Here is a 15,437-nt window from a genome sequence, read left to right on the forward strand (position 1 = left end):
CGGGCTTCTCCTCCTCCCGCCCTGCCCCCACCCGTGCCCACCGACCCCAGCCCGGGCTTCTCCTCCTCCCGCCCTGCCCCCACCCGTGCCCACCGACCCCAGCCCGGGCTTCCCTCCTCCCGCCCTGCCCCCACCCGTGCCCACCGACCCCAGCCCGGGCTTCTCCTCCTCCCGCCCTGCCCCCACCCGTGCCCACCGACCCCAGCCCGGGCTTCTCCTCCCGCCCTGCCCCCACCCGTGCCCACCGACCCCAGCCCAGGCTTCTCCTCCTCCCGCCCTGCCCCCACCTGTGCCCACCGACCCCAGCCCGGGCTTCCCTCCTCCCGCCCTGCCCCCACCCGTGCCCACCGACCCCAGCCCGGGCTTCCCTCCTCCCGCCCTGCCCCCACCCGTGCCCACCGACCCCAGCCCGGGCTCCCACACTTTAGCTGCCAAGTGCCTGGCTGGCGGAGGCCGGGGTGCCCTGTATCAGCCCACCGCCCACAGCAGGCGCTGGCCTCTGCAGACGCACTGACCGTCCCCGGGACCACGGGGAGGGGTGTGGAGGCAGGCACGGCCCCAGTCACCCGGGGTCGACTCCCGCTGGCCCTCAGGTCTAAGGGGGCCCCTGTGGGCTCCGGGCCCAAGGCCAACATTGGCAGCCCTCCCAGGGCTGAGCCCGTGTTTTCTCCAAACTTAGACCAACTGTGTTTACAGCAGACACAGCCTGCGATGCCTGCTTGTCCCCATGTACCCCTGCCTCCCACTGCATTCCCGGAGCTGGGAAAGTTTTGGGGGTGTCTCTCGGCTGGCCCTGCTGAGACTGAGGCACAAAGGACTCTACAGACAGCAACAGCCGGGCCTGGGCCGGGTGGTCTCTGGTTCGCTCGCCCACACAGGCCCTGCCCGGCCCGGAGCCCCGAGCATCGTGGGAGCAGCACAGCCTGGTAGGCAAAGAGCACACAGTGACCACTGTCCACCAAGGGCCACTTGCGGTCTCTCCCAAGGACTGAGTTGGCTGCAGTCCGGGGAGACTTCCTGAAAGAGGTGACAGTGAGCCAGAACTTGAAGGGCGGGCAGGACACGAGGGCACAGCAGCCTGAGCAGGGGGTGGAGACGGGGAGACCGGCGGCTGGGGAAGGAGAAGCCCCAGGTGGCCAGAGCAGGGATGGGGGCGGGGAGGGGGGTGGCGGTGGAGGACAACGCCGTTGGCAGGGGCCGCAGACCTGAAGGGCTGAGGCCGAGGAGCTCGGAGCCCGGCAGAGTGGAAGCGGGCCCCTCAGGTGGACGTGTGTTTCTGACCCAGCTGACTCCAGCTGCCACAGTGTGGACAGGGGCCCGGAGGCCAGAGACCGGGGAGGGGGCAGGGCCCAAACTAGCACAGGGCTAGGTGGAAAAGCAGGGCAAAGGCACAGAACAGAGGGGGCAACTAGGTACAGCTGGTAGAGGATCACGGCTCCAAGGTGACCTGGAGGCTTCAGACTTGGAAAGATGGGAAACTGGTTCCTCCTCCAGGAAGTCCTCCCCGGCTGCCGGGCCAAGCTCTTTCTTCCTGTGCCCCAGCCCTCCCACCGCCTTCCCCAGCCCGAAGCCTCACCCTGGGAGAGCTGGCGCACGTAGGCCTGGTTGCTGAGGATGTACTGGATGCCCTCCTGGGAGTTCATGACGGCGCGCACGCAGCTGATGCAGGTGAGCTGCAGCAGGGCGTCGGCGATGCGGGCCACACCGCGGCCCGACAGGCGCGCCAGGGCCTCGAGCAGGAGGTCCAGGCCGCTCTGCTCCAGGAACTGCACCATCCAGCCCCCGTCGCTGCTCTCCAGCCGCTTGCGAAGCCCCGAGTAGTTGACCACGGAGGGCACCTGCAGCAGCCGGATGCACAGCTCGGGCTCAGCGCTCTCCAGGTTGGCCTCCGTGGGGTCCGAGTCCTGAGGCCCCAGCTTCTCCTTCAGCGCTGCCCACTTGCGCTGCGCGCCCTCCTTCACCGACATCTTGCTGAACTGCGGGGCCAGAGGAGAGGGGTGTCAGCCCGGAGCGCGGCCCCAGGCCCGGAGGAGAGCCACAGCCCAGCTTGGCCCCTGGCTGGTCAGTGGAGGCAACGTCCCCTGCTCCAGGCCTCTACCTGCCAACTGGGACTCATTGCGTTCCTTGCTGATGCCCAGGCCTGCCCGGGGGACACACTACTGGCAAACCCTCATCCCACCAGGGCTGCCACTGCCCACGGGCTTCCCCTGTGCCAGGCTCTGCTTACACCCATCCCGGTCTCGATCATCACGGCAACCAAGGAGGCAGCACCGCTGTCCTCACTGAAGGCACCAGGACCCCAGAAGGCTACACTGGCAGGAATACCACTGACCCAGCGGTGATCAGGCAGCAAAAATGGGGTCTCCGGGGCTCCCTTATCTGGCCCCCAGGGTGCTTCCCCTGCCCAGTGGACAGAATCAGATGGGGACAATAGGGTGGGCGGGGACAATTCCAGACCCTGGTCATTTCTAGCCTGCCCACAGCATCGGGAATGTGCCTGGGGAGGGGGGCTGACTCGAGGGTCATGTCCACCGCCCACCCAATTCGGGGCAAGGCCAGGGCCCTGTGGGGAGCAGCCCTGCCAGGCCCCAGTTTCTGTGGGCCTCACTCTGTCAGTCTGCGTGCAGTGGAAGACCGGCGTCCCCCAGGCCTGTGGCTCTCGGAGACTGACCCGGATGCAACTGCAGGAGGTATGATCGCAGCCCAGAGAACATCCCCCGGCGGCCGAGGGGTGGCCCAGCCCAGAACGACCCCCAGACGTGCCCTTCCCCAAACGGAACAGCGGGACAGGTCACCACAGCCACCGAGGCCCCTCCCTGGGGCCCTGGGCTGTGACGCTGTCCCCAACCACAGACCCTGGGGCTGGCCCCCAGAGATCAGGGGCAGTCCAGGCTCTTCTGCGACCATGTATGGCTTGGGTCTTATATTTAGCGTGTGAGAAGGGCAGCGTGGAGGGAGGCCTCAGGGGCAGGGCACGGCAACACCACTGTGCCTCATGCCCAGGGCCTGGTGCCAGCACTGCCCACCCCGACCCTTGGCCTCCACCACCCGGCAGGCGGGCACAGTACGCCCCCACTTCACAGGAGCGGACACGGAGGCGGCACCCAGGAGAACCAGATCACGTGCCCACGGCCCCAGAGATGGAAATGGCAGAACTGAGGTTGGACCCCGGAGGGCGGCCTGAGGCCCTCGAGATGCTGGATGTCCAGTGCAGCGTCACCCAAAGGGCTGCTGGCCCTGGTAGCTTAGAGGGGAGACCCGCGGGGCCACGTGAGGTCACAGGAGACAGGCTGAATGGGGCCAGGAGCCCAGGGGCCTGTCCCCGGCGGGGCTCGCGGCCCCAGCGCTCGCTGCTGTCTCTCTCGGAGGTCCTGCTCCCCCTCCGCCTGGGTGAGGGTCTTGGGCCTCCTCGCCCCTCCTCTGTCTGCAGGGGGTCCGCACCAGGAGTCCAGCACCCTCCCCCCACCCTTCATCCTCCCCCTGCCCACCTGCCCTGCGGGACCCACGGGGTCCTTCCAGGAAGCAGCCTGGCCGGGGGGAGAGGGGGCTGACCCCCAAGTGCCCCTAGCTCTGACGCTCCCAGCAGCCCCTGGCCGAGCCTGTTCCCTCATCTGCACCAGCGCCGGGCTGCTGGCAGCATCCTGAGGGGTGGGAGGCGAGGGGCCTGTGGGGTGCCCCTCAGCTCTCCCCCAGGGGCCCCCACGGCCTGGGTCCTGTGCTGGGCCAGGCCGGCTGGAAAAGCCGGGGCCCGCCCCGTGACTGCACCCTCCCAGGCCCGGCCGCCTCAGACCCCCAGGCACTCACCCAGATTCTCAGGACCTTCCGGCTGCCTCGGCCCATCGATTCTGGGCCTTGCCACCGGCTGCCCCTCACACTCTCCTGGCTTCTCATCACTGCTGACCACGGAGCTGCCCGGTACCAGCTGTGGCCCCGATCCCTCCCAGGCAGCCTCTCGGTGGAGGGGAGGGGGCCGCTCCCACCAGCACACGGAGAGCGCGGCAGACGGACCTCCGCACACACTGCCACCCGCCGCGGGTGCTGCCGCTTAAGGAGGACCCAGAACTCACCCTCCCTTCCCGCCCCGCCTCCACTGGCCCGAGTCCCTGGCTGCCTGGCACAGGCTGAGTGGACAGAGCGCGAACTCTCCCAGGCCAGCGCTCTGGCCTCCCAGTGTCCTCGCCAGCCAAGAGCCCCAGGGGTCCCTGGAAGCAGAGGCAGCCCATGTCACCAGAGCCACCCTTCCCGGTGCTGCCCCGTCCTCCCAGTGCACACCCAATCCCCGGGCCCACAGGCTTGCTGTCCTGAAAGACGCCCCCCACGGGAGCCCTGGGTCTGCGGGAGCGGAAGCAAGGCAGGGGACCAGCCCTGCCCGCCACCTGCCCACGAAGGATCCTACGCCACGTGCCCTGGCACCGAGCTCTGCCCCAGGCGCCGCGTGGGGCAGCGACGGTGCGCAGGGCTCGGCTGGCCACGGCCCAGTGAGCACAGGGCATCCAGCTGGGAGAGCAAGCTCAGCTAGTGACCCAGAGGCTTAGGTGGGGTGGCTTCTCTCCCTCTGTGATACCCACCAGGGTGCCCAACATCGTCCAGGGCTGTCAGGCCCTGGGCCAAGGACATCCTCCTAGAAATGTTCCAACTGCTTTTCAGGATAAAGACTGAATACATAAATGGACCACGACCAGACCATATATAAACACGGAACTCTGAGCCACAGCTGCAGCCACCAGCCCGCGACACCCAGCCACCATCACAGGAACCAGCCCAGGAAGCAGCTCCCTCTGCGCCAGACCTGCAGGAAGTCAGACCTCCATCTCTAGCGACAGCCCAGGAAGCCCTACAGCCGCCCTGTGACACCCCCCACGGCCGGGACTTGATCCGTAACCCACGGCGTCCATGGTCTTTGTTCTCGCTTCTGACTGAGGACCAACCGGAGAAAACCGGACGTGCCCCCAGCCATCATGTGGACACCCCGTGTCTTATGGGCCGTCCAGCTTCCCAGTCCCGCAGCCCCCATCACGACCGAGGCCCCCTTTTTCCTGTAAAGAAGCTTTCTGTACACAGAAGATATTTTAACGTATTAACATATATTATATAACACGAATGTAGATAGCTATGTGTGTATGGAACATTCTAGGTCTGTAGTAACCAGCCAGCAGACGACTCCCTGGCCGCAGCAGCCTGGAATAAACAGCCTTTGCCTGTTCCCGTCCGGGCGGTGGCTGAGCGCTTCCAAAGCGAGCACCGGAGGAAATCAACCTTTACTGCCCTCAGGAGCACAGGCTGTGGGGACGGCCCTTCCTGACAACACCCGGGACGCTGCGTGGGAGGGAGCGTGGTGGAAGGCTGCTGCCTCCTTCCTGGGCTCACCGGCTGTGCGCCCAGGGAAGTTACTCTGCCCCTCTGTTCTCCATCTGTGAAGTGTCTCAGAGGGCTGCACCCGGTGGGCAGAGCGAGCGCGCAGGCTCTCCCGGCTCTTGTCGTCCTGTCCGTGGATGCCTGCCTCTCTGCCCTCGGGCCCCGCTCAGCCCTGGCCCACCGCGCAGCCAGTCCAGGCGCCGAGACCTGGCGGGGCCACGGGGACCAAGCCAGTGTAGTCTAGTCAGGGCGGGGCCCCAAGCTCAGGAATGTGTTCCCAGTTCTGCGGGGGGGGTCCCCCCCAGATGAGGGGTGTGGCCAGCCTGCCCAGAGCAGGGCCAGCACGGGAATTTGGAAGGGCAGACCGTTTTATGCAGCCAGCGCGGCAGGCTTAAGAAGAGCACGACCACCTGGGGCTCCCAGGGGTTCAAGTTCAAGTGGCTCAGGCCAGCCCCCGTCCCTTGGCGACTGAAGCACCCCCCTCTGTCCTCCAAGCAGTCCGCCCCACCCCTGCACCGAAGCTACAGGGGCAGTGACCCTTTGCAGAGAGACCCTGAGGCTGACGTCAGTGGGATGCTGCCGGCTGATCCTTAACGTTCACCTTTTTCCTTCCATTAACGTGGAGTTTCCACTTGGACCGGGTCATGCCTTCCCCTTCGGACGGGGACTCCAGAAGGTAGGGTCTCCCTCTGAGCTTTCCCAGGGTCAGCCCACCGATCCGGGTGTCCTGCTCATGGGCACTCGCCCAGCCCACACAGATGCCACTTCGTCAGACGCCCGTCTGGCCCTCCTCCTGCACCCGGCCAGCCTGGTACCTCCACCTGGGCACCCTCATGCCTGGGTAGCGGGGCACTCTCGGGAAGCCACCGCCCCTGCCTGGCGGTCATCAACCTGAGTGCGTGCCTACGGCGGGGGCAGGGTCAAAGCTGGCCTCCCAGACCAGCCCCTGCAGATGGAGAAACTGAGCCAGAGAGGGCGAGCTGGTCCAGGCAGGCACTGGGCGCTGAGCTGTGTCCTGGGCACGGCTGCTGGGAGGCCCTGCACGGATCCACTGGACTTTGAGCAGCATGGTAGGGTGGGGAAGCCCAGACTCGGGGTAAGCACTTGGCACCTTGTGGAGGTGGGTGAGGCCTTCTGTTCCTCAGTCCCTGCAAGGGCTGGCGGAGGAGGGGCTCTGGGGCCGGAGCGGGGGCCAGGGCTAAGGAAGGTGCCGGTGAGGGGGACTGGCTGCCTGAGGCTGGGGAGACAGCTTTGGGGTAGCCCTGCCAGCATCAGCAAACGGGCTGGGGTGCTTCTGGGCCCAGAGCCAGCGAGGGCGGGGGCGGGTGCAAAGAGTTAGCTCGTCTTCCCCCGGGGTGGGCGTAAAACGGCAGGAGGGGGGTTCCGGAACTGGAAGGCAGGGGCTGCCACACTGTATTTTTAGCTCCTACAAGAACCCAAATTTTTCCACTGCCTGGCAACTCTTGGATTACATTCCTGGCAGCTCCTGGAGCTCAGGGGCAGCCCGGGCCCTGCTGGGTAGGAGGGGGAGCTGAGGCTGCCCTGCTGTGACCCCATTACCCCTCCTTTCCAGAATCTCGGCTCCTGTGTCATCTTCACCAGGCCCCGAGCCCTCAGGGTGCCTCAACTCAACTGTGTGGGTCACCTCCCGTGGGCTCATCCCCGGTAGGGGGTCCTGTGCACAGTGGGCCCCCGGGAAGGAACTGCGCGTCCACCCATCGCCTGCCCGTACCTGGGCGTGGAGTGCGCAGGGTCCTCACGGGTCCCTGGCCCGTCTCCCGTCCAAGGAGCCCTCCTGCCCGCCCCACCTGCCGTCTCCAGGATGGGGTGTGAGGCCCCTGCCTCCGGAGCCCTCACTGCATCCAGCAGCGGGACAGAGGGGCCCGCTGGGAGGTGGGTGGGCGCCAAGACATTCGCGGCAGCACCAAATTAAAACCCAGAGGTGACAACCAGGGTGCCAGGCGCACTGTGTGGGATTCCAGCCACGTGAAATGTGACGTGTCGCACGAGACACGTGCCAAACGCTAAGAGATGATGCATCCACGGTGAATATGGTCATTTTCATGATTAGAAAGGGACAGAGCAAGCAAAATGACAGAAGGAGACCAGCAGCATCTCACAGAGGGAGCTGGGCTTCGAGCAGGCCCGCCCCCAGCTCGGGGCACCAGGGGTAAAGGGATGGACCTGGGAGCTGGGTCTTCTGTACGGTTAGTTAGTGCGGTTAGAAGGGCCGGGGGCCCGGGTGGCCCACCGTGCCCAGGGATCTGGACCAGGTTGGAGTCATGACCGACGTGGCAGGCTCACACCCTCCTTGTTAGGAGCAGAAGCTGGTGGGAGCCACACAGGGAGGGTCCTGGAGCAGGGAACAGACTCGGGTGAACAGGAAAAGCAGCCGGAGCTGGGGCAGGTGGTGCCGCCCTACCTGGGCTCACTGGGAGGAGGGTCCCTGCAGTGCAGCCCTGAGCTGGGCCTTGTGGGTGTCTGGGCTTTTGGTAAGGGGCTGGGGGTGATCTGGGAGCCCTATTCCCTGGGGATGAGCCAGCTCGGATGCAGGGAGAGGACAGGAAGGGTGGAGGTACCCACACCAGGAAGCCAGGCTTTTGCTTCCAACTGCCCTGAAGGCTCACAGGAACCGGGTCTGTCCTCGCCTCCTGCTGTCACCTGGTCTCTGGGCCTCGGCCTCCCCAGCTGCACACAGGCAGAGCCAATGGGGAGCGCCCAGAGGGCCTGGCCACCTCTGCCAGTCTCAGGGCTCTGGTCCAGGTTCTGGGGGATCCCAGGCCGGGAGGGAGGGGACCGGCTCAGGGGCCAACGGTGACAGAGGCCACTGCCGCCTTCTGGCGGTGAGTCAGCTCTGACAACGAACACTTGAGGGAAGTGATGGGTGCAGACCTGCGGTCAGGGAGTGAGCGAGGGCGAGGAACCTGGTGGCCCCGCGGGTGGCAAGGCGGCGTCTGGCCACAGCTTCCACCTGCAGGGCTCCGCTGGGCCGCACGCAGACCTCAGGCTCGCCACCAGCGTCTCCTCTGCATGGGTTCTCTCCCCCAAGACCAGACAGAGCTCAGAGCAGCCTCCTCCAGGAAGCCCCGTGTCCCTCCCCCCGGCCCCCTGCTGCCCTCAGGAAAGGCCTCTCCCAGCAGGGAGGAGGACCCTTGGTGTCCAGGGAAGGGAAGGGGTAGGCCAGCTTCAGGCCCTGATCGCCCTGTGCTTGTCTAGGCCTCAGGGTCTTGGGGTAGGACATGAAGGCCACCCACTGCCTGCCCCAGGGGGCCCCCACCCACCCACCCCCGCCTGTCCTACGTCCCCATTCCAGGCTGCCTGCCCAGAGTAGGGAGAACAAAGCAGCAGACTGGCAGGGAGGGGCCCAGCCTGCACAGCCTGGCACTGCCACGGGCTGCAGCCAGGGCCTGGGGGCAGGGGACAGCTCAAGTTCTAGCTGAGACCAGGCTCTGCTGCTGACTGGCCGTGTCCCTTGGGCAACACACAGGACCTGCTGGGCCCTGGATTCTGTCCTCACACAGGGACGAGCATGTTGGTGCCACCTCCCCGCCCCAGTCTGCCGACAGATCCACGGATGCCACCTGCAAAGCGGGCCCGTAACTGCCAGGAAGCGCTGTGCCCCGCTGCCTACCAGTCCACTGTGCGTGACGTCACCTCGGCCAGGCTGCCGTGGCCGACACTGAGCTGGAACGGCGCGTGCCCCTTCTCCAGTCCCGCTCAGCAACCCTGGGCCACCCACCCCCGAGAGCCCGTGCCAGGAGCCCAGCCCTACCGGGCAAGTGGGACCCTGGGCCACCCACCCCCGAGAGCCCGTGCCAGGAGCCCGGCCCTACCGGGCAAGTGGGACCCTGGGCATCGGGCACAAGACGCTGTGTGCTGTTCCCTGCCGGGCACCGAGGGGCCAGGCCCATCCTGGACTTGGTTTTCTCGTCTGCAAAATGGCCAGAATGTTGTCCAGGGACCGTGGGTCGGCTGGGCCAGTACGGTTTGCACAGGCGCCGGGCCTGCCTGGCCAGTAAGGCCCCTCCCAGGCGGCTCCCCTACTCCTCTCGGAGGCGACCTCCCAGGCCCTACCCCTGGGCCTTCGTCCCGGCCGTCCCTCCCATCGCTCTGCCCCCTGCCACAGGCGGCACCGACGGCTCTGCCTCCAGCTGCACGGCCTGGCCCGGCCCCTGCGTCGATAGCCTGGAAACACCAGGCAGGGGCCATGGATGTCCCCAAAGCGGGCAGCATCCGATCTGGGCGCACGGGGCTGGCGTTCTCAGGCCACTCACGCCTGTGCACGTGGGGCGGCGGAGCCAGGCCGGGAAGGGGGACGGGCAGCACCCCCTCCCCACCCCGCGGCTGGGTGAAGAGCAGAGGTCGGTTTCCCGGCTGCGGCGCGCAGGCGGCAGTGCCGAGCTGTACATACTTGCAGCAAAAATGGGGACACGGGCTCGGGGACACGGATGGTGGGAGAGGCAGGCTGCACACCGAGGCCACATCCCAGGGCCCCAGAGGACCGGGACCAGGCCGGACGGGGAGACCGAGGCCCTCTCACCCAGCTGGGCAGGGCCCATGCTGGCACTCACGCCCACATCCACCAGCACCTGGCGAGGACCAAGGTCAAGCTCAGGGATGGAGAAGCCCCTGCCCCACCCGCTGGGTCTGCGGGGACGGCGTGACGCGCGTGGAGTGGGGGAACCAGCACTGCGTGGCACAGCGGGGGCTGGGGCCGGCCTCTGCTCACAGCCGAGCGGGGTCTCAGAGGAAACGCAGGGAAGCCACGCCCAGGGCTGTGACGCGGCCCCGCCCCTCGCCCCCGGCCCACTGCACCCTCTAGCCGGCCCACTGCACCCTCTAGCCGCAGCGCTCCCCTTCGATGCTAGGCCTCGGCGGCGCCACCTGCAAAACAGGAAGCAGAAACAGCCTCCACCTCCCCAGGCGTGCGCCTCCCACCCAGGCGGGGCTTCGCTCCATGGCCCCGGCCAGCCGGCCTCCAGCAGCGCTGGCCTTGCACCCCTTACCAGGGAGGCCTCCACCTTCCCGAGCGGGTGGGCCCGGGCACAACCTCCTGGGAGCCGGTGGTCCTCCAGCCTGCCCTCCCCCTCCCTTCCCACTGGGCCCAGCTCACAGGATGGGGGGGGCTGAGGACGCTCTGGCAGCCTGTGAGCAGCGGCCGCTGCCCAGGGCACCCGGGAGGTGCCGCTGGGAAAGCTGCATTGGGGCAGAGGGCTGTGACGGGGCCGGCCGGGCAGGCAGAAGAAGAACGATGGGGTGGGCAGGCCGGGCAGGCAGAAGAAGAACGATGGGGCGGGCAGCCCGGGCAGGCGGAAGAAAAAAGCGGCCTTGGCCCTTGCCCTTCTGCTTCGGACAGCCCAGGGAGAGGGGCCTTTTCGTCAGTCACCCACCTGCGACTGCTTCCGCCCCTCCCGCCCCCGGCCACTGCCAGGAGGGTCCACCGCCCTGATGGGCCGGCGGCTCCCGGGCTCCAGGGCAGCTGTCCATCCGCGTTGGCTGCTCTGCTCTGCACTCACACAGGTGGGTGCCCTGAGGGTGGGCCGGCACCCCCTCCCCGCATTGGGGGCCAGGGGCAGGGGGCGCTGCTTGGCCAGGACAAAACTCTCCTAACTCCTAGGGCATCAGGCCTGGAACCCAGAGGCTGCTGCACCCATGTGCTTGCTCTTCCTGTGGGAACTGCGGCGGTGATAAGGGGCAGGGGGACAGCCCTGGCCTCCAAGTGCTCCCCGGGGGCCGGCCAGTTCTCCCCCGGCCCCCGGGGCAGCACGTCCCGCACGCCCAGCGTGGTGGATGCCACGCTCCGGCCACCACAGCGGCGAGGGGAGCATGAGCCTGACACACACAGCGGGGGCTTCACGGACATCTCTTGCCAGGAGCACAGCACTGGTTCTGTCCCCGAACCACCCCGTGTCTCAGTCTCCTCTTCCCCGTGAAACAGACAAGAATCCCAAGACCCACCCTTACCCAGGACGGCGTGAGGGTCAGAGATCACGGTGGGAACGCGGCAGGCTGGTTCACTCGGCCCTCCTCTCCTTCCTTCATTCAGCCCACAGACCCTCAGACCGTGGGGGGACCTCGCCTCGGGGTTCCTCCTCTGGGTGCCCTCACAAGCCAGGGGCTCGAGCTCACTTCAGGGAAAGCCCCCCGCCAGGGTCCAGGCCAGGCCAGCTGGTCACACCTGCACCCAGGGCGGCGGCCCATCATCAACCAGTTACCATCCATCCCTCCTGCGGTTCCACAAACCACTAACTTTTCCAACCTGGAAAACAACTGCACTTTGACGAAAGGCCAATGGAATCTATTCAGGGTACAGCTTCCAGGTCCCAAATGTGAGGTGTATGCAATTAGCTCCGACAGCCTGTCAGCACCTCCACAAAGCGGGGGCCCCCACCTGACGGTTAACTCTTTGCCGCCGATGAGCGGAGCCTCAAAGGACTTGCGGCCTGGATGGGTCACGGGAGGGGCAGCCCCACCTGGTCACCTGGGTTCACGCCCCCCCCCGGCAGTGCCCCCTCCGCCTGCCCACCCGCCCCGATGACCTGTCAGCCCCGAGCTGGGGGCCAGGAACTCTTGTGGAAGAGACGGGAGGGTGGGCCTGGGCAGCGGTCGGGACGGGTCTACCGCACCAACCTGGCCCTTTGAGCAGAAGGTTGATGCCGGCCTGGAGAGGAGTGGGGACAGTGTGAAGTCTCAGACTCCAGACCTGGAACCAGACGCCCACCCACAGCTGCTACAAGAGGGCCGCAGCGTGCCCTACCCAGAGCCCGCCACCCTGGGAAGCACCATGACGGGGTCTGGGGCTTTGTTCTGGGTCCCCAACTCCTTCACCGCTGGGCGACAGAGGAGGTTCACGCCTGAGCAACTGTCCCCACCCTTCAGGGTGCAGGTGGGGAGACTGAGGCCCAGAGAAGGCCAGAGTCCTGGTCGGTTCCCACTGCCAGAGGGAGAAGGGGGCGGGGCTGGTGGGGAGGGGACTTCGCAACTCCAGCTCCTTCGTGGGTGTGCCTGACCTCTGGCCTCGTTCCTGATTCCCAGCTGCGGCGGGGTCATGGCCACCTTAGGTGCCCTGACTCCTGGTGTGTGTGTCCAGCTGGGGTGGGACACTAAAGCTGCGGTCACAACTGAGGCCGGCCACCATGCAGCCTGGGGCCTGGGTCACAGAGGCTCAGGAGGCCAGACAGGCAAGTCTCCCTACGTGCCTCCCCAGGAGCAGCCAGTGTTGGTGGAAGCGCGGATTCCCTCCTGAGGCTACGGTCCCTCCCGGGTTCCTCCCCAGGAAAGGGGCCCAGGAGTGGGACCGGAGCAGCACGGGGCCAGACTACCAGCCCCATCCTGGAGGAACCCGGAGTAGTGACGGGGGCTCGCTCCCCCAAGGCCTGCCTATGGGGGTGCCAGGGCCCCGTGTGCGCCCACCTGCATCCAGGCCGCTACAGACCCAGCAGCCCAGGCGGGGCCGCAGGCCGCCGCATGCCTTGTGGTGCCACTTGAAGTTGAAGTTTATTTCCCCAACTGTGGCTGATTCATGGTCAGGATGTAGCAGCCGCGAGGCGGGTAAATTCTGCCGGCACCGGACAGGGCAGAGGCCCGGCCGACCCTCGGCCCCACCACTCGAGGGCAGCGCGCGCTCGGGCGGCGTCTCCGCACCGGGGCCGGCAGTCCGGGGTGGGGCGCGAACCGTCGGGGCCGGGGCGCCGCAGGGTCCCCGCCTGGGAGCCGGGATCCCGCCGCCCTGGGCGCGGGGCTGCTGGGCGCCACCCCGGGCGCACACGCCGCTCCCCCAACCCCACTCCCCGACCCCAAGCGCCCCCATGGCCCGGACTCAGTTTCCCCGCGGCTCCTGGCCGGCCCAGAGGTAGCCGACTTACCGGGAGGGGACGGCGGCGGAGAGCGGGTATATTAGGCCAGTGCTCGGTCCGCGTCGAGTCAGGAGCCGCGGACTGCCGGCCCACTGCGGGGCTCCGCACAGCTAGGGCTCCGGCACCGCTGGGCGCGCGGGAGGAAGAAGAGGCACCGCCCAGCCCCGCCCGCCGGCGGCCACGTGGGGAGCGGGCGTCGGCCGGGGCGGAGTCTGCGGGGGGCGGGGGCGCCGGGAGAGGCCCCGCCCGCTCTTGCCAGTTGGGCCGGGGCGCAGAGGGAATCTCCCCGCGGCTATAAATACCCGGGCCGCCTCCGCCGCGGCTCGACAGGTTCCCGGCCCTGCCAGTTTCGCTGTTCGTGGGCCGGGGTGGCGCTGGGGAGTGAGACACACAGAGCGGGGAAGGGGTGGGGGCGTCCTGGGAAACATCTGGAAGTGGTCTCCCCACCTCAGCCCTCACTGTCCGCCCCCTCCCTGGGCTCCACTGCTCCCCCATTTGTAAAACAGACTGACAATTACGCCTAAAGGTAACCAGGTGAGATGAGCACACGTGGTGAAGTGTCTCCACTGTGGTTTTGTCCTGCCAAATCTCTCCCGAGACCTGCAGTGTCTGGACCATGGTGGGGGTAGTGTGGGTGGAGAGGGCTCATGATGGGCCGTTCAGGGCAGAGGGCGCAGCGCCAGGTCCAGGCGGCTCCACAACCTTGCTCCCGCTTCTCCCTGGGGCCAACCATACCCCTCGGCCCCCAGCCTGCCCCTGTCGGCTGGGGATAAGAGCAGCGTGTACAGCGCCTGAAGTCTCCTTGGCTCGGCCCCAGTGAGGGAGCAGCTTCTGGCAACAGGCCGGTGTGGAACGAGGGCCCCTGAGGGCTGGGCACGCCCAGGTGAGCCGCCAAGGAGGGTGCGCTGGCTCCCGGACACCCTCCAGCCAGGGGACGTGTGAATGTGGAGGCCGCTCCCTGACGGGACGCTGCCGGGACTCTGCTGTTCTTGGAATGCGCCAGTCCTTTCTCTAAGGGCCGGGCCTGCCTCTGCCTGGAGGGCTGGCCAGCGCCCCTACTGGCTCCCGGCCCCTCTCCTCGACCCTCCCGTGGAGCAGGTGTGGCTTCCTCCTGGAAGCCTTCCTATCCTCCCCGAGCTGGATTTCAGGCCCCTCCATGCCCTCCTGGATCCCGGCAGTGGGCACCTCTGGGGGTGACACCAGTCGCTGACTCACTGCTTCCCCAACCTGGCTCCTGGCTGCAGCCGGCTGTGGTCAGTGGGTGTGTCTGTGGATCCAGCGGAGGGAGAAGTGCAGGGGGGGAAGGTGGGGAGTGACTTTCCAGCCTTCAGGCTGGGCTGGGGAGGGTGACCCAGCTGGGAGAGCAGTGTCGAGCGGGGCCTCCGGTGCCCTGTGCCCCCAGCCCTTACCATCGGGGGCGGGGAGCAGGCAGAACCCTGGGCCTCCCCAAGTCGCTGAAGCGGGAGGCCTGGCTTTGGCCAGGGATCTATGGCTTGGCCACTGGGTCAGCCCTTCTGTGGCACACTCAGGCATGAGGACCCCTCCCCTGATGGAAAAGAGGGAAGCTCTCTCGCCCCCAGAGCTGGCTCCTGCCCAGGGCTTTCTGCCTTGTGCTCCAGCCTGGGGCAGGTGGGCACAGTCCCGGCTGTCCTGGTCTGGCGGGTGTCCTGCGTGGCCTTACCCGAGGGTCCGGTCCGTTCACCGCACCCGGCCCCCTCCAGCATACACCCACGGTGGCCCTCGCGCAGGCCTGAGACTGACCCGCAGAGAGCGCGCACCCACGGCACCGTGCTTGGGCCACAGTGAGCCTGCGGAGAGCCTGTCACTGCCTCCCGCTGGGATGCAGAAAACAGATCCGGAGGAGGGAGCAGCGCAGGCTTCGGGCGCTGACGCGTGAGTGCTGGGAGCAGCCCCGCAGGCACGGGAATTTCTCAGAGACAGAGGCCTTCCAGCCCCATGTTTGATGCCAGGACAGACCTGAGTGTAGTGGGCGGGCACTCGTGGGCCAAGAGGGGAGCCTGGGGCCCACCCGGGACCCCAAGCAGCCACCTGGCCTTGGGTTTCGTTTCCTGTGTCAGTTCAGCTCCCAGGATGCTTTTCAGTATTCGCCTTTTGAAATGTTTTTCCTTTTTTGTCCTGTTGGGGTGCCCTGATGTGACCCCTGATACTGCTACAGAATGAAGTCAGCAGAACTGTGCCCCCCATCCATTCACCCACCCACCCACC

The 15,437-nt window shown here is 67.2% G+C and overlaps 1 protein-coding gene across 10 annotated transcripts in view; it reads right to left on the reverse strand.

The window, feature by feature from the left end:
• The window catches only part of INF2 (inverted formin 2), a 28,339-nt gene extending 14,960 nt beyond the window's left edge, over positions 1 to 13,379 (reverse strand). For 4 of the 10 annotated variants that reach the window (XM_033850547.2, XM_073799995.1, XM_033850549.2 and 1 more), the window contains exons 1-2: positions 3,805 to 4,029; positions 1,577 to 1,976 (exon numbers count right to left, since the gene is read on the reverse strand). In XM_033850547.2, the coding sequence (XP_033706438.1) occupies positions 1,577 to 1,976; positions 3,805 to 3,891 (487 nt within the window). In that variant the 5' untranslated portion in view covers positions 3,892 to 4,029. Of the gene's footprint in view, positions 1 to 1,576; positions 1,977 to 3,804; positions 4,032 to 13,220 lie in introns of those variants that run through there. The other 6 variants (XM_033850543.2, XM_033850544.2, XM_033850542.2 and 3 more) reach the window with 3 other exon arrangements.
• Positions 13,380 to 15,437: the final 2,058 nt, after the last annotated feature.

The sequence above is a fragment of the Tursiops truncatus genome, chromosome 2 (assembly GCF_011762595.2).
Source record: "Tursiops truncatus isolate mTurTru1 chromosome 2, mTurTru1.mat.Y, whole genome shotgun sequence".
NCBI classification, from domain to species: Eukaryota; Metazoa; Chordata; class Mammalia; order Artiodactyla; family Delphinidae; genus Tursiops; species Tursiops truncatus.